Here is a 22,127-nt window from a genome sequence, read left to right as displayed (position 1 = left end):
TACAGGAAAGTTACAGGAACAATAAAAGGAGTTTCAATTAATACAAGCCACACTCTGGATAAAACCCAGAACTACTGAGGCACCATAAAACCAATTCAGAACTTTGATAACAACTACTCACAAATTTAATCACCTGAAAAATACAGATAAAATTTTAATGATGACATTGAAATGTCAAAGTCCCTAATGCTGTGCCTAAGTATTTTCTAATCAGTTCTTTTAAAACTCCCCTATTGTTGAGCAGCAGAATCTCTAAAACAAAACTACGTGGAAACACCTATATTTAAAATATGTGAAATTCTAGTTAAACAGGAGAAACTGGCCTAATCTTCAACTTCTCAGTTGCATGAAAAAAAAAATTTAAGTATGTAGATTTAAGTAAATCTAAAATACCTTTGGGTATAAAATACCGTGATTTTTCTGACTATGACATTTGACCTCAACAGCTCAGGAAGACTGAGGCAGGAAGATCATAAGTTCAAAGCCAGCCTCAACAAAAAGTAAAGGGCTAAGCAACTCAGTGAGACCCTGTCTCTAAATAAAAATACAAAATAAGTGCCCCTGAGTTCAATCCTTGGTATCAAAGGGGGGGGGGGGAGGAGGGAGATATTTGACAATTCAATTGATTTGAGCCTTAATTTCTGCTGATTCTGAACCAGATACTGCTGGAAGTGGACGATCCAAGAAATAAAGTTAAGAAAGCTAACAAATATCCTTTCGTTATAAAAACAAAGAAAAAGGTCAAGTGCAGTGGCTCACTCCTATAATCCCAGTGACTTGGAGGCTAAAGCAGGAGGACCACAAATTTGAGGATAACCTTACCAACCTTAGTAAGACTCAGTCTCAAAAAGAAGACTGGGGATGTAGCACAATGGTGAAACACCAGCCAGGCATACCTAAGATAGGAGGATCTCAAGTTCAAAGCCATCCTCATCAAAAAGCAAGGTACAACCCAACTCAGTAAGACCCTGTTTCTAAATAAAATAGGCCTGGGGATGTTGCTCAGTGCCCCTGAGTTCAATCCCATCCCTGATACCACATAAAAAAGGTAAAACATCACTTTACAGTGGTAACATGGTTAAAAACAAACAAAACAAAAAGAGAAGAAAAAGCATTATATAATCAACAATTAGAATTCTTTTCAATTAAATTTCTTTCATTCTTCATCTAACATGTGAAAAGAAAATAAATAAGGCTGCGGATGTAGCTGAGTGGTAGAACACCTGCCTAGCGCATACAAGGCCTTGGTTTGATTCCCAGCACTGAAGAAAAAAAAGGAAAGTGGTATCTTCAATTCAAAGAATTGTGAACTACTTTCTTTAGCACCGCAATTATAAGCCTTTAATACAGAAGATGAAAACTTAATAACAGCCCCTTTTAGTAATAAGGTCACAAGGAATCACACCATCAATGATTTTCAAATTCTTACGGACACCACACTAAAACTCCAAAGTCTCATAAAAATTCTTTAGCTCATCCTCAAAACTCTCTTCCTGAGAAAGTCACACCTACTTAATTCCAACCTTATATAAGACAATCTCTTTCTATCAGGCTAGCAAGAGTTTTCCTTCCCAGTTTACTCAGCAGATGCCTTTAAAGTGCTTTTCTTCTTCTTCTTCTTCTTTTTTTTTTTTCTTTTTGGCAGTGCTGGGCTTGAACCCAGGGCCTCATGAAGGGTATGCAAGTGCCTTACAATTTGGCTGCACCCTACCTATAAGAGCTTTTCTTAACTGCTTATCATATAATACAAAGCACTTCAGTTTTAAGCCTCATCTCCATGTTCTATGCCATAGAAAAATGTTTCCAATTAAGACGGTGATTTCTTTTTTCTTTTTCTTTTTTTTAAATCATGGAGTTTAAGATCCATATTTCAGAGACGGTAAAAATCTTTTTAAAAAATTGTATACTTTATAATTCATCAGTAATTTTTTTTTTTATACTAGGGATTAAACCCAGGGGCACTTAACCACTAAGCCACATCCCCAGTCCTTTTTGTATTTTATTTAGAAACAGGATCTCACTGAGTTGCTTAGGACCTCGATAAATTGCTGAGACTGGCTTTGAAGTCGTGATCCTCCTGCCTCAACCTTCCAAACCAAGGGATACAGGCATGTACCACCATGCCCGGCCATCAGTAAGTTTTATAAAAAGGAAAGTCCGAGAACAAGCATTTATTATCTTTATTTACATGATGAATGATTAATGATTAAGAATTCCCAACAAAACAGAAAACATTTGGGAGGAAACTCAGATCAGAAAACTTAAGTTTGAAGAAAGGGGACAAATGCCACCAGTTATTAAAGCTGAGTGGTAAGTATTAGGTCCAAGGGTGCTCATTATACTATTCTATCTGCCTTATGTTTGAAATGTCTCAATAATAAAAACACTGCAAATGTTAAAAAAATAAAAAAATTACGGTTTGGTTCCAATTCCACTTTACATCAACAGACTTGAGTGATTTTAAGTTTCTTAATTACCATTAAGGCTAATTTCTCATCTGTAAACTGCAGATAATATATGTCACAGAAATCACTGCAGCTTAATAGTAGTACCTTGCCTAACATGCAGGACTCCCTGGGTTCACACACAAAAGAGGCACATAACTGCATTATGTACATTTTGAGATGTAAAGCATAACAGATTTTTTTTTAATCATTACTATAAGTCCAAATCTTGCTATGGTTGACTTCAGAATATTAGGGAAAAGGGAAAAAACCTAAATTCTGACATTTTGTTAATCTCATTCTTTAAATTATCTGAAGAGATAATTTAGCCATTAAATAAAATTACTTTAATTGTTATATTTTATAAAACAATAAGTATGAAGAATCTCAGAATATACAGATAATTATAATTATAGATTTCAAATGTATTACAACATAGTAGAAAATATTTTAATTTTGGAAACTTGAGTAGATAGAAACTTTTCTGCCATTACTATCTGCCATAGTTCTTATACACATGCTCAGAAACCAGATTTCTTACTCTGTAGTATTCTACTTAAAAACATTTTAGGCTCATAGTTTCAATTGTTTTCCCAATTAGGAAATGACAGAAGTGTTTCTTTTGCATATGTCCTTATCTTTTCTGTTTGAATTATGTCCTTAATTTAAATCTTCCTCTGAAAGAAGAAACCACTCATTTAGACATCTTTAGCTAGGGGAACTCGCTGCTTCTGAAAAGGTAAGCTGGAAATCTTTTCATTTGACTCATTTCTGGCAAATGAGAAATAAAGCCAGTTTGAGGTTTATCCCTTACTAGCTCCCCACTACCACTGAGTGCATCTGTAAAGGGAAGCAACTCAATATCATTTCAACCAAATCCAAAAGTTTGGCAATCAATTCCTGTTCCATTTTAAAAGATCCATCATTATGTGTTTTATCTTCTGAATTTAAATGATGATACTCTTTGCTGGGCAAGATGGCGCAGACCTATAATCCCAGTGGCTCGAGAGGATGAAGCAAGAGGATTGCAAGTTCAAACCCAGCCTCAGCAACTTAAGCAAGGCCCTAAACAACTCAGCAAGACTGAGTCAAAATACACACACACCAAAAAAGGAAGGGATGGAGCTGGGGTTGTGGCTCAAGTGGTAAAGTGCTTGCTTAGCACCTGTGAGGCACTGGGTTCAATCCTCAGCACCACATAAAAATAAAATAAAGATATTATATGTGCCTAAAAACTAAAAAATAAATATTAAAAAAAAAAAAGGAAGGGCTGGGGATGTGACCCAGGATAAGTGCCCCTGGGTTCAATCCCTGGTACCAAAAAAAAAAAAAGATGAAAATCTTAAGACCAATCATTGAATCTAAACTGAGCTTTCTATTAGGAGTCAGCAATACAGATGAATTTTAAGTGACAACGCTACTCTCAAGTTAACTGTATGAATAAGTATTTACTAATGTTTTTCTTACTGACTCCACAATATACATGGGCACAAATATTATTTTTCATTACTGTTGATCGAACCTATGCATACACAAACCAAGCACTCTACTAAGCTGCATCCCCAGTCATTTCTTAATTTCGTTTTCAGACATGGTCTTCCTAAGTTGCCTAGGATGGCCTTGAACTTGGGATCCTCCCGCTTTAACTTCCCAAGTAGTTGAGATTACAGGCATTCACCATAACACTCAGCTATAAATCTACACAAATCTTAACAAAAAATGTATACCACTCTGGGTAAAAATCTATTCTGTTTGCCAGGAATGACAGCGCATGCCTATATGACTCAAAAGGCTGAGGCAGGAAGATTCCAAGTTAGAGACCAGCCTCAGCAACTTAGCAAGGCCCTAAGTAACTTAGCAAAACCCTGTCTCAAAAAAAAAAAAAAAAAAAAAAAGGCTGGGGATGTGGTTCAGTGATTAAGTGTTCCCTGCCTCACCCGAAAAAATCTATAGGGGCTGGGGCTGTTGCTCCGTGGTGCAGCACTCTCCTGGCACGCGTGAGGCACTGGGTTTGATCCTCACACCACATAAAAATAAAACAAAGGTATTGTGTCCACCTACAACTAAAAACAAAAATTAAAAAAAAAAATCATCTATAGTGCTGGATACAGTGGTGCACACCTGTAATCCCCACAACTCAGGAGGCTGAGACAGAAGAAATGGAGTTCAAAGCCAGCCTCAGCAAAGGCAAGGTGCTAAGCAATTCAGTGAGATCCTTTCTCTAAATAAAAATACAAAATAGGGTTGGGGATGTGGTTCAGTAGCCAAGTGCACCTGAGTTCAATCCCTGGCACCAAAAAAAAAAAAAAAAAAAAATCATCTATAGTATTTCTGAACTAAAAGTACAAATGCTGTATTATGCAAACTACCCCTACTTTCCAATTAAGTGCTTTTAAAGAACTGTTCTGAAGAATGAAAAAACTTGTAAATATCAACCTCTGTGAGCAAAACTATTATTAAAGATATAAATTATCAATCCGAGGGGCTAGGGTTGTGGCTCAGTGGTAGAGTGCTCACCTAGCATGTGTGAGGCCCTGGGTTTGACCCTCAGCACATAGAAATAAAAAAAATAAAGATATTGTGTCCAACTACAACTAAAAAATAAACATTTAAAAAAATAAAAAAATATATTAAATTATCAATCCGGGGCTGGGGATGTGGCTCAAGCGGTAGCGTGCTCGTCTGGCGTGCGTGCGGCCCGGGTTCGATCCTCAGCACCACATACAAACAACGATGTTGTGTCCGCCAATAACTAAAATATAAATATTAAAAAAAAAATTCTCTCTCTCTCTCTCTCTCCCTCTATCACTCTCTCTTTAAAAAAAAAAAATTATCAAACCAAATAGACAATATAAGGAATGTAAATTCCTCTAACGACACTGTTAAAAAATTATTGCCTAAACCTGACAAAAAAAAAAAAAAAAAAAATGAGGGCTTTATCAAGTAGTCTGTTTTTGTAGCACACCAATTATCAAATGATAGATTTAATACGTACAGTTCCAGAAAGGACATCATGGGGGCAACAGTTGAGAAGATGACTCTTGCATACTCTGTCATCACTGAATTTGATTCGTTGACGAGTAGTATCTCCTGTAATATAGAAAAGTTAATAACATTCAAGGTTAGACAACTAGAAAGTATTTATTTTCTCAGAGCCCTGGTATCACTAACTTTGTATGTGTGGCTCTATTCACACACATTTATAAATCAGCTCAAGAGGGATTAGTTTTTTTTTTACATAACATCCTACAGAAAAACTACTTTAGACAACATGCAGTTGCGATGTGTGTACTGCACATGTAATTCAAATAGTCAAAGTGGGAAAGCAATGCATTCTGTTAAACAGAGGACTTCAGAAAAGCATAGGATTTTAGAGCAGGAATGGACCTTAAAGATTATCAAGTCCAACTCCTTCATATTGCAGGTGAGGAAACTGAGGCTCCAAGAGGTTAAGCAACTTGCAACAGACCCACTAAGAGATTTTCTACTGGTATACAATGTTCCCTTCTTGACAGTAAGCACTGATTTATTTTGTAATTATTTACATTAATTGAAAAACATAAAAAGTAATCTTGCAAACATTGCATACACACTGCGAATCCCCACTGAACCCCAGACGCCATTTCTTCCACTATTTTGTTCCAGTTGAAGTGTCTCCCTTTTGCTGCTGGGAGGAGTTAGAGGGTAGAATAACGCGTTTAAGAGCGTACAAACCTGGAAGAAGGACTTACACACCAGTCAAACAAAGGCACACTGCCTAACTGAAATGTTAACTTTAATGCCTCCAAAGGTTCCATACCTCCAAGTTTTATGTAGTCTGTGCTATATATTGCCAAACTGGGTACATTTAAATTCATTCTGTCTTCATATAAAACAATACACCTCCTAATCAACAGAAGCATCCAACCTGCTTATGGCTATCAACTCAAAACTTTAAAGAATCTAAAAAAAGAAAAGTAACTAGCTCTAATAACAAAATACAGATGTTAGTTACATTTTTTTTTTTGGCTTAGAATCTCTTTGGAAAAATAAAAGAAAAATTCATAAGATGTTTCCTCTTTCTATATAGAATGATAAGCCCTAAGAAATGTAGGTGTTTTATTTTAGCCTTAAATTGATATCATCATTGATAAATGAAAACCTACTGGTGAATTACTGAAGCAAAAATTGTTAGTACTAAAAGAGACTGTAAATACCTAGGTAGTTCACATGATGCCTGGAGTAGTTCATACACTTTCATCTAGGAAGTGATTCAATCATTTAAATTAATTTCTGTATTTTCACATGTGAAGTAACAGGGTTCAAACTTTATCCCTTCAAATGGTCTTATATTGAAGAGCGTAACTTAAATTCAATACTATGGGGTAAGATTTTGTTTAAATTGTTTTAATGTGGTTAAAAAGATTTAAAGATCATTCTAATTTGCAACCAGGGTATACACATTTTTAAGAATAATAATTTATAGTTAAAATAGTAGCTTCAGAGCAGTTCAACAGTAGGTTTTCTAAAGGCTAATTTCTAGTAGGTTATTTCTGACACGATTTGGAATAATCCATTTAGTGTTCACGCCTGCTACTATAATAAAGGTTATTTTGATGGTCCGTTTTTCCTTTTAAACACAACTGCTTTTGTTCCACATTCATTAACACATCTGAAAAGTTAGTGATAACTCACGGCTCGGCGATTGCGGGGCCTTTCTGACACTCCCTTGCAGATTGAAGTAGGCAGGCATAGATACATTGAACCTTTACAAATGAAACAAGGGGCCAGATTGTTCAGTTTGTATAGAATAGACTCTGCCAGCAATTTCAATACAGCATCTAGAAGTACATGTTGACTGTAGAGATTCTTGTATATGAAAACAAAAGTGAACAAAATCAGGGTGTTTTATACTTTTGTGTTTTTTTGTTTGTTTGATTTTTAATAATAATACTGACTTCACAAGTGTGGAAGAATATGACTGACTGTAAGTAAAAGTCCAAGGCTGCACATTGGAAGTGGCCTTTGGGCCAACCGGGGTTTGTTTTTTTTTTTTTTTTTTTAAATATGTCTCTAAAAAGTATATTTTATCAAGATTGGCGAGTGTCTGCCTAAAGCTCATGTTGGAAGGACACTAAGATAAACACACTAGAATGTAAATCTGTAAATAGAGGCTTTTTCCTCCCTGGCTTTTAAGAAAAATAAATTGTTTTAAATCTATACCCTAATTACGTTAATGATTTTAAAGTTGATGAATTTTTTTTAAAGGAGAGGAACCCCAACCCTTACATATCTAGGGGTCTCCCTGCTACAAGTATCTAAGCTTTTTGGCAATACAACAGCAGTATCATTTCAGTACTATGTTCAATTTTATGGCTCAAGGGTATAAGCTAGGCCTAGAATAAAATTAACATTCACCAAAGTATTACTAATCAAACATTTCTTCTAGCACAGTGACTGTTTTTGCATAAGAAATCACATTAAATCTAATAATAAGATATATGTTCCCTAAAGATACTCTAGCAGATAAAATATCAACAATTCCAAATACGAATATAGCAAGTGGTAGCCCTTGTGAGCTTAAAAAAAAAAAAAAAAAAAAAAAATCAATCTTTTTAAATGCCAAAAAGCATTTTAAAATAAATCCTCACTGCAAATGAATGGGTGCTCCATAATCATTTGATAGCAAATGATGTGTTGTAGCAAACACAACAGATACAGTTATCAAATATTAGTCATTATAGAAATCTCTAAAACAAAAAAATCATAAAACTCCTAATAAATCAAAATACAGAAATACCAAGAACAACTAGCAAGTAAGGATCTGTTTACTGATATTTTTAAAGTTCTGTTTAAAGGACTTTTAAGGCTAAGATTTTTTAAACAATTTTGCTACATAACCATGCTGTATTTAACAATTTATCTGGGCTTATGCAATGAAAGCATAATTTAACGAAATCAACAAAGAATTTTTAAAATAAAAATACTGGTAATTTTGATTTCTGTCATAGTATCTGGCCCAAACCATGTTTTTCAAAAAGAAAACTAGGTAAAAACAGCGCCCATTAAAAAATAATAATAATAATTTAAAAAAGGACAAATATAAACCAAATCTCCTTATAACATAAGAAAATAATTTTATAAGTTTGATGTACTTCATCTTTCAGTTTTCTGGGCATATAGTCATATGAAAATAATCTAAATTGTGTAAGCCAATTTTCCCAATAATTTTCCTCTAATATATTAAAAAAATAATACATAAATGGGAATAAAGTGCCTTGGCACACTGATATTAGATCCAAATCACAGAATCAACCTAAGTGACACTAGGCCTCCATGCTAGACAAGAGCTTAAGACAAACAGCTAAGACAAGCACCCTACCCATCATTTTGCTAGAGAATAGGACATATAAATAACAATAACACAGGTAGCTTGGTTCAAGTGCCAAATGGGTGTTTCAAAGGTGAGATACATTTAAAAAAATTTTAAGACTAGAATGAGCAACAAAGACATAATAAGGTTGAAAAGGCTTCATGCATTAAGTAGAAGCCAATATTTGAAAGATGAACAGGACTTAGAGCAAAGGAAAGAAGAAAGAGCATTCCACACTGGACTAATATTTTTGACAAAGCTTACAGAGGCATGAAGGTTTGGTGAATAGCAAGTAAACAAAATCTGGTGTTGGCAAAGAGCTTCATGTAGGAAAATAGCAAAGTCAGGGCCAGAACAACATTTTGGGGGTAAAATTTGATGCCCTCTAATTTTTTTTTTTAATAATGGAGCAAAAATTAGGTCAAGTTATTTGAGTCAACAAGACTGTCTATAAGCACATGGAGGTCTTTTCTGCCCTATAACCACCACAATAATTCAGTAGGCTTTGTATGTAACTACAATGCCAAGTTTTTCAAATTATAAATTTGATTTAGAACTTTGGCACGTGAACAGTTTTCCATTCGAAACACCGAAAGTCCTATTAATACTTCCTACCACAAAACTATCTTCAAAATTACAATTCACTTATTTCCCTTTTGCTAACCCCTTCACGGGTGTCATAAACTATAATCCTGATTTGAGATCATCCAAGTCATAGGTTTACAATAAAAACTAGAATGCATATTGGTCGTCTCCAGGTCCTTCACTAATGTAACAGAGACCAAGGTGGACTGAAGCAGTTGATTTCACTCAGGGAATACAGACTGGCCACTCTAGATAGAGAGCACCTGTCCAAACTATACTCTATCTGGAGGTCAAAGTAACCACATTATAATTCCCAACACTGCCTTTTATGGTCCTGCCTTTTCTGAAACTGACTTATATTTAAGTTTTAGTAGGAATACCTACTTAAACCTCAGCCTATGTGATGTCTCACATTGTACACGGTGCATGCTATTATCCCAATACCCACCCCTTCCCCACCAGTCCCACCCACCTTTTCCCTCCCAAACAATAAACCAAATCAACTTTCATAGATTTATGTGCTATTTTAAAAACATCAAAATTTTACTTTACCCATTCTGTCCGATGCTCCCTGTATTTTTTTAAGCTGTGAGTGGATGACCATGCTATGTGATCAACAACTGTGAAGGCTAAGCAAAAGTGAACTGAGTTTAGTATAATTTCAAAAGAACCTTAAAGTTTGTAATATTTGACATATTTAATGGTATGCAGACTCCTATCTTACTGGATATTATCAGGCATTAATGGCAAGCAATTTATAAAAGCAATCCTTTTTTTTTTTTTTTTTTTTTTTTGGTACAGAATTTAGCTTAGAGCTCAGCTTAGGGAAAACAAAGAGGGAAGAGAAAAGGCAACAGCACAAAGTAATGGATGCATCCCCACGTCTATAAATGGGAGCAGGAAGGGAGAAGCCCTCCCACATTTTCTAGTGTGGCAAACAAAGCCCTCCCACAGATAGACTTGTCATATGTCACCACTGGCTTGGGACAGGCCAGGTCCCTTCTCTCTGACATAAGATCCATAACCCTCTGTGACAGGAAAGCTAGAGCTAGAAAGAGAAGTGATAAAATTGAAAATTTAAAGCTACTTTGTTTCCCCAACTCTTTGAATCCCCAAGTCCCTTCTCTCTATCATTTCATTTCATCCAATATAATCTGCAGTGTCCACAAGATCATATGGGAACTACATAGAGACCAATGGCCAGTTTCTAGTCTACTCCAGGGCAGAAGTGACCCTAAGAAGTACACAAGTAAACTCTGTGTCTTCATGTGGAGCCAAGGTAAATGCAGGCGACTACTGCTGCATGGTGACTACTATACTCAGGAACCAATCTCATTACTTTTGCACTCTCCTCACACTTTCTCACCAACTCTAACTTTTCCCACCTACCTTTGTTGTTCCTTTAGAATTCACTTACACAAATCCTTTTATTAAAATTAACTTTGTTTCCTTGTTAAAAAATATACTGTTACACCCACTGCATATTTAAGCAGTTCTAAGTATAGGATTCAATATATATAAAAGAACTCATTGCTGTATCTTAACATAATATAATCAAAGATGCTTTGAAAACATTTAACATGGCTTGATATGTTATACTTTTCAGACATAAAGAAAAAAGTTTTAACAGTCTGCCTTCCAACTATAATATCATTTCTTTTTGAACTTATAAAGTTCAACTGAGTAGCAGTAGCAGCTTTCCTTTCCTCCAGAAAATTGCAAACCCAAGGGGTACTACTATAAGCTCAGAAAGACAATCCCTCTTAATCCTTTGATTCACGATTTGTAATTACAAATAGGTACTAACATTATCCCACCTTAATCCCCACGATAAGTTCAAAAAAATTTTAATTTCCACTTTAAAAAAAAATTCCAAAACAAGTTCATTCTTGATGGATACGGTTAAAGACTAACATTTTGAAATCTAGCCCACCCACCTATGAAAATTTAATTCATGTAACAACATTTATAAAAGAATGAGACTGGGAAGCAGTCTTGGTAGGAGAAAAAGGATCTTTAAGAACAGAATGGTAATGACAGAAACGTGAGAATAGAAATATTAATATAGCTATATTCCAAGATATAATTTCATCCCAGCCCAAATCTGTCTTCTGTCATTATACAAGGAAAATCTTGGCAGCTAGCAGAGATCAATGTCTTCATACTGGAGGTGGAGAAAGAGTTAAGAGTAAGAGTTGCTTTAGGAAGGCTAACAGCATATTTCTATTCTTAGATATGAGAGACACTACAAAAACCTAAAAAGTTGCTTTTCAGCAACTTTAGGAATTAAGTTATAATTAAGTTATAAAAGTAGATTATACAAAATTTTAAATATATGTAATAAAAAGTTGCAGCCTGCTAAATTTTATATTTTGATACTTACTTACAGAGCTGCAATTCTGATACAGTAACACTCGCACTCTGGATATCGGGTGCCTTCTATCATCCAGAATTTTCTATACACAAAATTAGAAGTAATGAAAGCTATCTTTGGCTACGAAGAAATAGCTGAAAAGAATCAAAGAAAAAGTGATTGGCTGGCTTATCTATTAAAAAAAGACAAGTCCTCATTGGTTGGTTACAGCTATAAAAACCAACAAAAGCATCCCCAAATCTAAAACCAACAAAGAAATAAGAGAAAAGAAATGTAAATATCAAAAAGACATAGATAACAGACAACCTAATGATAAAGGAAGTCAAAATGAAAAACAGATGGCCATGAAGGAGACGTGAACCTTAAGACTAGAAAAACAACACAGCAGAAATACTGTGTCGCACTGGATACACACCAATTTCACAACAAGTATTTCCTCTGGAAAGGAATGAGACCATAAAGGGGAACATAAGGGACTTCATTTGTAATGCTTTATTCACTTTTTTAAATCTAACAGAAATAGTCAAAGCAAAATCTGTTTATTCATGTAGGTATCTGTCATTTGTACTTTGTAAAGTACTTTTTTCAAAATCAGATACCTGTTTTTTTTTAAAGAGAGAGAGAGAGAGGAGAGAGAGAGAATTTTTTAATATTTATTTTTTAGTTCTCGGCAGTCACAACATCTTTGTTGGTATGTGGTGCTGAGGATCGAACCCGGGCCGCACGCATGCCAGGCGAGCGCGCTACCACTTGAGCTACATCCCCAGCCCGAAATCAGATACCTATAACCAATATCACAGAATGTGTCATCTGAAAATAAACATAACTGTTTATGTGTAAATCTCTACTCCTCATTAGATTTTTGTGCCCTCTAGGATTATTTTATTATAGAACCAAAAAGGAAATAGAAGCAAATACATCCATAATTCCTAAAGAAAAGGAAAGAGATGACTAAAATAACTCAGCAACTTGGGTATACTAAGGGAAGTGTCCACTGCTATTAATAATTACTCTACTCCTAAGAACTACAATCAATATATAAAATACCACCGTGGAAAAGTACTCACTCTAATACCATGAGGCAAATTAAAGTATAACACAGAAATTTCTCACAATACTAATTAATACACGATTTGTAGACTCTGAGATGAATCAACTGTTTTGTCCTGCACTGTTCCCCATGTCCATAATGCAGTTCCTACTCTAGGGTTCTTTTCATACTCCCATGTGGAACTAGCAATTAAGCTAAATGAGGTAATTTCACCCTGGAGGTCAAGAAGGACCTCTGGGACTGGGGATATAGCTCAGTTGATAGAGCACTTGCCTCACATGCACAAGGCCCTGGGCCCAATCCCCAACACCACAAAAGAAAAAAGGACCTCTTCTCTAGAGTCTCCTAGATCTCTCTTTATCTCATAGGTTTGTATTTCCAGCCAATATTTTCTATTTATGGGATCAATAGCTCAACAGTTTCCTCTCTCACAAATAACTAGAAAGATTATTTTGTGTTTTATGAACAAGTTCATCCACATTATAAATATCATGATTAAGTCTGGAAAGACGTTTCTATTTGGCAACAGTATGTATTTAATAAACCTCATAAATTATTTTTTCTTCCTCTTTCTTTTTTGCAATACTGAGTACTTTGCCACCAAGCTATACCCGTAATTATTTATTTATTCAAGTGGGGGTGGGCACTGGGGATTGAACTCAGGGGCACTCAACCACTGAGCCACATCCCCAACCCCTTTTCGTATTTTATTTAGAGACAGGATCTCCCTGAGTTGCTCAGCACCTTGCTGTTTGCTGAGGCTAACTTTGATCTTGGGATCCTCCTGCCTCAGCCTCCTCCTCCTAAATCACTGGGATTATAGACGTGCACCACCTCTCCCACCAATTATCCCTTCTGGAGACAGGGTCTTGCTAAATTGCAGAGACTTGCATCTCCTGCCTTAGCTTCCCGAGTCTGTGGGATTACAGGCATGTACCACCCTGTCCAGCAAAAAATTCTAATTTTTAGCCCAGGAAACACTTAAATGACAATGGAGTCTACCTATATGTCTATAACATACCATTTGTTTTCACTGTAAATTATTTTTAGGGTAGTTTTTAAGCTTCATTATAAATTAACTTGAAATTTTAGAGAGTGAATTGCAAAGAAAGAACATTAAATAAATAGAAAACAATACAAAATAGTAAGAGTGATGCATAACCAACATTTGGGAAATATTTACCTAGAACAGGGCTTCTCAAACTTTTAATATGCATTAGAACCACTTAGGCTTCTCTCTTTCTCTTTCCCTCCCTCCCTCCCTCCCTCTCTGTCTTTCCTGGATACTGGGGATTGAGCTGGGAGCATTCTACCACTGAACTACATCCCCAATCCTTTTTTATTTTTGGAAACAGGGTATTGTTAAATTGTTGAGTCTCAAACTTGTGATCTTCTTGCCTCTGTATCCAGAATTTCTGAGTCAGTGTATAGGCCCCCAAATTTGAATTTCTAATAACTTCATAAGTTATGTTAAGGGATCTAGTCTGGGGACCACAGTAACCAACAACAGTGACTAAAAAGTTTTATTACAGCTTTAACTATTATAGCAGTGGTACACTCCTATAATCCCAGCTGCTCAGGAGGCTGAGGCAGGAAGATGTCAAATTCAAGGTCAACCTCAGCCATTTAGTGAGGCCCTAAACTTCCTTAAGGAAGCCCTGCCTCAAAATAAAAAATACTCTTAAAAAAAAAAAGAGCTGGGGGCTGGGGATGTGGCTCAAGCGGTAGCGCGCTCGCCTGGCATGCGTGCGGCCCGGGTTCGATCCTCAGCACCACATACAAAGATGTTGTGTCCGCCAAAAACTAAAAAAAAATAAATATTAAAAAATTCTCTCTCTCTCTCTCTTTAAAAAAAAAAAAAAAAAAAAAAAAGAGCTGGGAATATGGCCCAGTGGTTACATGCCCTGGGTTCAATTCCTGGTACCACAAAAAAAAAAAAGCTTTATTATAAAAGACCAGATAGTAAATATTCTAGGCTTGCCTGCCATATGACTACTGCCAACTATTCAACTGGATTGCTGTAAAGCAAAGCTGTCATAGGCTATATGTATATGAATGGGCATGAACTGTGTTGCAATAAAACTTTATTTACAAACAGCAGGGAGTCATAGAATCAGCCCCTTATCTAAAACATACTCTCAAGCACTGAAAAGGATATATAGTGCAAACTATCCTTAGGGTAGAATACATATAGAACTAGGTATGCAATATAAACTATCCAATAAATATCTGACTTCTTCTAATGGAAAGCAAAGCCTTGCAAAATTTAACTCTAAAAGAGAAAATAAGTGTGCAGAAATCTGAGGTCTCAAGAAAATAAAAAGCAAAACGATTTACCATATTCAGAAGGCATGACAAAAGATTCAGCAAGGGCAGCTGGTTAATTCTTTTCACGTTGAATCAAATAGGTCAAACATCAGTTGTACATGGTTCACAACTAAATTAGAACATATGGATCAATATTGAGTGAGTGTTTTTTAGAAAAGTTTTAAAAATTCCTTTCTCTGACCAATGTTAAATAGCATACTATAACATTTATTCAGATGACTAAACTACATATTCCTTTCTGATGTCTTTGACCTTTCAAAGTCATATTCAGTTAAAACATTAATCTGTAGACCATTTCAGAGTTCTTATAAACTACTTTTCTCTATATCCTCAATCTTTTAAAATTCATCTATTTGGCCATGCCTTCTAATTTCTGCCCTAAGAGCTTCTAATACATGAGAATTTAAACCAAAAGACAATCAATTTTCTGCAGGTGCTGAAGCTACAAGATTTCTATAAGTTTATTCTTTTTTATTCCCTAATTCCATTACCAACAAGATGTTTCAACTTCCTTCATCTTCTCAGTCTACAATTTCTTGGTAAACTGATTTAAGTTGGATAGAACTATTTATATTTCTTCAAGAAATATTAATATAGCATTCGGCTTTAAGGATTCAGTCCATTCCAAGCACCTTTCTGGAATCCCATTCTTGAGATGCATCTGGCTCACTATCTAGTCTTGCTCAGACTTACCGTTCCTCACTTTCAAGATACCTATCTTCTCAGTCCCTCTGCTTGACTGAACCTTTTGCAACTTGAAGCTTCACTGACTAAACACTGACTCAATAAACCTGACCTTGACCCATGTCACCTACTTGCCTTTGAATTCCCTGTCTTGAACTTGCAGCTCACTGCTCTTTTCTTCACGACATCACATCTAAACTAGATCAAAGCATTTACTTCCTGCTTATAGCTTATACAAAGATAAATATTTTGTTTCAATTTATTTTTTTACCTGAAATAATGACTCAAAATATAGGCTTACTAGAGAACTAAACAACTGTAGAAAATCCAAGGATAACACAGGGTTCTATGAGGTAATATTTCTACTGTTTTCTGGGCTGCTCTATAGATAAAAATATTAGAGTTCAAAATTCAAAGTGAGGGGAAAAATTTAACTGACTCACTATACGGGTGCTAAAAGAGCTTTAATGTTATGGATATGCCTGGAACCATGAAGTCAAAGTTATAGAAATTCAGAGACACTACTATTTAGCCTTAGGTTTGCTAAACATTTGTTTTCTGGGGGGATACGGGGGTTGAACTCAGAGCCACTCGACCACTGAGCCACATCCCCAGCCCTATTTTATTTAGAGACAGGGTCTCTCTGAGTTGCTTAGTGCCTCACTTTTGCTGGGGCTGGCTTTGAACTCCTGATCCTTCTGCCTCGGCCCCTTAGCTGCTAGGATTACAGGCATGCACCACTGGGCTCCACTGCCAAAGGTTTTATGTTAAATAATTTACAAGATCTAGGATAACATGTACCCATTATGTAAAAAATGTGTGCTTGTACATTAAAGGCTACGCCTCCTTCACTTAAAATGAATGATCCAAGTGGAATAAAAGAATGACTTATAGCTGACCAAGAAATAAATATGGCTCATTACATTAATGAAGGAAAATTAAGAGAAAAATGTATTCAATGTTCATGACAAGTCAAGAAACACAGGTTAAAGATGATTTTATAAAGAAGAAAATCCACTGGAAAAAACACTACTTCAATCTCTGATTTACTGATTTTGCAGAAAGGCAGTCATGTTATATTGTCCTACAGATGATAAAGTTAGATATAATTAACATGTTAGAAGTAGGTAAATTACTTCCTGAATTGTATCTTCCTGGGTATCCCCTAAGATGAGTATCTTTTCAATTTCATATTGTATAAACTATAACATAAATATAACTAGTGAAGACTATCACAATTAATATCTTCTATTAACCAAGGAAGGGTATCATACAGTTTAGTAAGATTAACACCAAAAATAGCTAAAATTATCTGAAAGCTTTAACTTGCCAAATGCAATCAATCCCTAGTCATGGACAACACATGATGCCAAAGAAGTCTATTAAAGTCTACGTACTCAATCTACAGGTTATTTTGAGGGCGTACTTTCACTCCTGGTCTGTTTGAAGAGATGAACTCTGCTCCCATTTAATGCAACTAAGAGATCTGGAACCCTCAGAACAAATTATCCTCTGTAACCTATCTAATTTCTAAATTTAGGATGTAATCTAAATTCACACTCTCACACCCTGTTTAATTCCTATTCCCTGCATCTTCTCAGATCTTTCAGTGATCAGAACCAGAAATGTATTAATCAAACTATATGTTAGCTGCTAAGGGATCCCTTACAAGTGATTCAATCCAGTAAAAATTACCATGGTAAAAATTCTGTACGAGGGCACAGGGTTTCTCCAACTGTTACGCAGACAATTCTCAAACTGTTTCTTGGGTTTTCCTTTGTGGCTCCGCCCTGCTACCAAATGGAATATCTGTCTCCTTCCTATTAATGCTAATAACTAAAACAGAAAGGTATTCACAAAATGTATTGACTCTTAAACCTGGGATGAAAAAATATACTAATAATTATTATCTACTTATGGTCCTCCCTTCTTAAAAACTTTAATAAATGTATTTACTTTTCTGAGGTTAACAGGAAAATATTTGGTTTCCCATAGAACAAATTACAGATTTAACTTGAGGCAAAAAAGGTTAAGTGACTTACCCAAGGTTACAATTAGAGACCAGGTCTCCTGAGTCTCAGCTCAGTGCTCTTTTTCTTAGCCCATGATGCCTTATCAGAAAAATCCAAATACAGTCAGACCCCCAGTTACATGGGTATGAGTTACACTGATTCACATATACAAACTTTATATAGTGTGACCAATGTTTCAACTCACGCGGTACCCTGCTTCCATTTATGCAGTATGCCAGGCATCGGCACGATTTTCAGTGGCACACAGGCGGTTGCCACCACCAGGGCCCTAGGCAAAATTGCAAAGAAGGCAAAGTTTGTCTTTGGCCCTCCCACCTCCATTAGGCATTCCTCTCCCACCTCCTGGTCATCCCCCTGCCCAGCCTCCCAGCACCATCATGCTGCCCACTAATTGTTCAAAGCCCCCCACTTCCACACTCACCCAGGACTGTCCTTTCTTGAAGTGCCCAGTGATCCAAAAATTACCTCTCCATTTCCCTGACACCAAAATTCCTATTCCTGAGGATTCCAGTGAAGTTTAGGTAATCTAAATGATTAATTCATTTAAGTAATTCAAGATAAGGTACATTTAACTCACAGACTTAAATCTCCAAGGAATTTTAAAAGGGATTAAAAACTCTGTTGGGAAGGGGAGAGGGAAGAAATATTTTGGAAGGGAAACTAACATTTTTCCAGAGCCCCAGGACTCCGGTGCCACTTCAGCTGTTTTCATGGATGGGACACTGAAGATTGAGGGGGATCATGGCTACCTGAGCCTCACTAACCAAAAAAGAAAATGGCTGCTTCATAGTCAGTCTCTGGGGTTTTAAAAAAAAAATAGGACCAAGCTGCCTTAAATGCCCTCCTATCTTTTCCATCTCTTTCCCACCTCCTGGATCCCCATTTCCACTTCCAAATATACCCAAATAATTCCCCAGAAACAGTTTGTGTGTCTAATACAAGACTTCTCATTATATGGTTTCAAATTACATGATGTTATTCAGTGATGTCTCCATGTTCCCCTATCCCTGGATAACTTGCAGTTGACTGCTAAAAAAAAAAAAATCTAATTATTTAAATATCCTGAATTATATCAAATGTGTAAAATTCACTAAATATCTAGTTAGAAGGAAAATAATTTCTGATTATATCAAATACATAAAAAATTTGGATATATTAAAAAAAATTATTTTCCTTGAAAGTGGTATATTTCTTACTTCTGACCCAATATAGCAGTGAAAGTCCTGTTATTTCAGTTAAATATTATTGTGGACTCGTAGACATAAATTCATTCATAAATCCTCTAAGTCTGGAGGCAAAAACAAAACAAAAAAAAGTCCAGTGACAGACACATAATATAAATTTATTTGTATACAAAGCAGAATGGATTTTAAGAAATCCAGTTTTCTGCTGGGACTACACATCCAATAACATGCACGTATGTATGTGTTACTCTAACTTTGCAATACTAGATGAGCTGCCTAGTTCAGAAATTTCTCAGGTGATGGTTACCTTGATCCAACTATTATCTTGCCAGTAATATCAGAAAATCTAATCTATGCAGAAAATACCAAAATGGTATCTGTCAGGGATTAAAAGGATCACATAAAGTAAGTCTTGTGACTTTATTAAAAAGATTGTATTAGTTAAGATCCTAGATGAAACCCCTTCCCAATACCCTCTCTCATGCTAGAAAAAGAGAAATGTTAAAGACATGCTGCAGTTATAACCATTCTTATCTATGCATGGAAAATGATAACAGTTAAGTTTCTCCAATGGCATTTTTATTTAACATTAATTTTCAAGAGTTTACTACACAAATAAACCTATTTTCTTCCCAATCTTTCCCTTCTCTCTATACAACCACAGTTTGTCATCTATACCTGTTTATCCTAATGTTCTATGAAGAAAAGTTCCCAGTATGGGTTTTTATTAACACTGAACCGTTAACGCTGAAATGCCATTCTAAATATGCATTGCTAAAAATATTTTAATGCAATGAAGTTTTTTTTTTCCTAATCACGTATTTTGCTGCAAATCACTCAAGTAAATCATAAGAGCAACTATCATAAACTAAATTCAAGGGCCTTTTCTCCTAAGTCAAGCAACGTGAATAACTTCTCAAGAAAAAAGCATTTAAATGGCTAAGAAACTATTTGCCAAAACAATCAACATATAAAAACAAGGATTTTCGGTTTTTAAGAAAGTACTCAACTAGACCTTTCCTCTACGTTGTCGTGAATTTAAGCTGAATTTGAAAGAGTATATTACTAATTATTATCAACAAAAAAGCAACAGATTTCTTCGTTTGACTTAGAAATTCGCTATGACAAAAGATAATTCAGCACGTAGTTGCTTTCTGTACGGATTCTAACCTAAGTGCCTAAAAATCTCTTTGTTTCCCTCGATTCTGCTTCACTGGGCATCAAATTTCCAAAATGGTCCTATTTGGGGCGCATGCAAGATTTGTCAATATTTACTGAACAAAGCCTCTATTAAATTGTCTAACAAAATGGAGGTCTCTCGGAAAAACAGGCCATAACACTTTTTCTTTCACAAAATGGGGCCAAACACACCCACTTCAAGAAACCATGGTTTGGGTCAGATTTTCCATAAAAATGGTTGATTCTGTGGGGATGGATGGTGCATCTCTGGGTCGGGGTAAGGTTTTCCTTCGCCCGGGGCGGGGGGAGGGGCGGGTTGATTCTCTCTGGACTCTGGAGGACCGCGACGAGGGACGACCCAAGGCTCTGGGTTAAGGAACTAGATCGGGAGCGGGGGCTTTAGCCCGCAGGTACCTAATCAGCAACAAAACGGGCCGCCCGACTACGCAAGAGAGACGTGGGCTCTCCCATCCCAGCCAAGTCAACATTAAAAGCACAAACTCTCCTTTCTGCCCCCAGGCCCCGCCTAGTCCCATTGGCAGCAATTCCCGCCAATCCGCATGGTCACCGCCCCCCAAGCCCGCCTGCCAAGCCCTGATTGGATGGGAAGGGAGCCTGGGACCTCGTGTTACCAATCTGGGAGCCCCTTACTCAGCCACACGCGCGCGCCCAGGTGCGCCCTCGGACCCCTTCCCGTCGTCGGCCCCATCCCCTCCCCCACCCCCAGGGCTCTGGCAGACACTTACCGTCCCTGGAGGTGCCCATCAACTGGTCCAGCATCGCGCGCATCTGGGCCTGCGCCGACATGGCGGCGGCGTAGCGGACGGACGGGCGGGGGTGGGGCGCAGACAGGCCCTTTCGGGCGGGGGATGAGGGGAAGGGGTGGGGGAGGTGCGATGCTGTCTTGGTGGCCGCCGCAGCCGCCGCCTCGAGGCGTGCGGAAGGAGAGCCGGAGGGGTCGCGGGAGAGTCCGGGCTGCGCTCCTCACGACGACGTGTACGTGGAAGACAGCAGCTCCCGAAAGAGACCCTCGTGCCCTCACTCTCCGTCCGGTTCCAGGAACAGACGCGACACGGGCTAAGCAAGCTCTCGCCTCCAACACCGCCACCCGCCAGAAGCCGTCAAACCCCCCCTCCAAGCTGTGACGCCGCTCGCCGCCACCGTCGTCGCGACGGGAGCGCGCACGTTCCTCGCGCTGAGTCGTTTCCCGCGGCGCTCCACCAACTGGCGTCCAACTGTCTTCGCTCCGCCCGCCCGGCCCGGGGCGAGGGTTCCACCCTAACGGCTCGCGGGCGCGTGCACGAGCACTGCCCCCTCCTCTCCCTCTAGATCTCGCGAGACTCTGGTACTTTAACCGACTCTCCAGCCGGATCTGCCCCGAGGCGCCAAACCCGGACCTCACAGCTGCAGTGAGTCTAGGGGCGGTGCTGGCGGGCCAGACCCCAATTAGCAAAATGTGCCAGTGGTTAGCCCAACGAAGTAAGTAGAGACCGTGCCCACCAGTTTGACAGAGACTCCCTGTCCTAACAGCTAGCGTGGGCGTGTTCCTGATGAATAATCCCAGTTCCAGGGCCCAGCCCGAACTGAGTGGACGCGGCCTTTCTTCCACGGGACTGCAGACACTGGGTCACTGTCCCACATCTGTGCCCCCAGCTGGGACATGTCAGGTTCAGAAAAGTAGCCTGAAGTCAGTACCCCGGGAAACCGGCTCTCCTACCCAGTCGGATCAAGCGGGCAACTCGTAGGCTATATTTGAAGCTATAAAAATTAACCTGTGTCCTGAGAATTTATGAGGAGGCGATCTTACAGAACCGGCGAGTCAGCGACTGTGACCACGGGAAAACCCGGGGCTCCACGGTTTCCTGTTGCCCTGCTCTGACCTTTTACTTTTTTTTCCCTTGTACCTGCGATTG

At 37.7% G+C, this 22,127-nt stretch overlaps 1 protein-coding gene across 4 annotated transcripts in view; it reads right to left on the bottom strand.

Annotated features, from left to right (window-relative positions):
• Window positions 1–21,794, bottom strand: part of LOC308644389 (putative RNA-binding protein Luc7-like 2) — an 82,343-nt gene extending 60,549 nt beyond the window's left edge. The window contains exons 1-3 of one of the 4 annotated variants that reach the window (XM_081285437.1): window positions 20,961–21,794; window positions 7,119–7,189; window positions 5,440–5,534 (exon numbers count right to left, since the gene is read on the bottom strand). In XM_081285437.1, coding sequence (XP_081141563.1) covers window positions 5,440–5,534; window positions 7,119–7,176 — 153 coding nt within the window. In that variant the 5' untranslated portion in view covers window positions 7,177–7,189; window positions 20,961–21,794. Of the gene's footprint in view, window positions 1–5,439; window positions 5,535–7,118; window positions 7,190–9,933; window positions 10,001–20,960 lie in introns of those variants that run through there. The other 3 variants (XM_081285439.1, XM_081285440.1, XM_081285438.1) reach the window with 3 other exon arrangements.
• Window positions 21,795–22,127: the final 333 nt, after the last annotated feature.

Source organism: Spermophilus citellus (assembly GCF_964194105.1).
Source record: "Spermophilus citellus genome assembly, chromosome: 3".
In the NCBI taxonomy this organism is placed as follows: Eukaryota; Metazoa; Chordata; class Mammalia; order Rodentia; family Sciuridae; genus Spermophilus; species Spermophilus citellus.
Note: the sequence above shows the minus strand (reverse complement) of the source record. Positions and strands in the feature narration are given on the sequence as shown.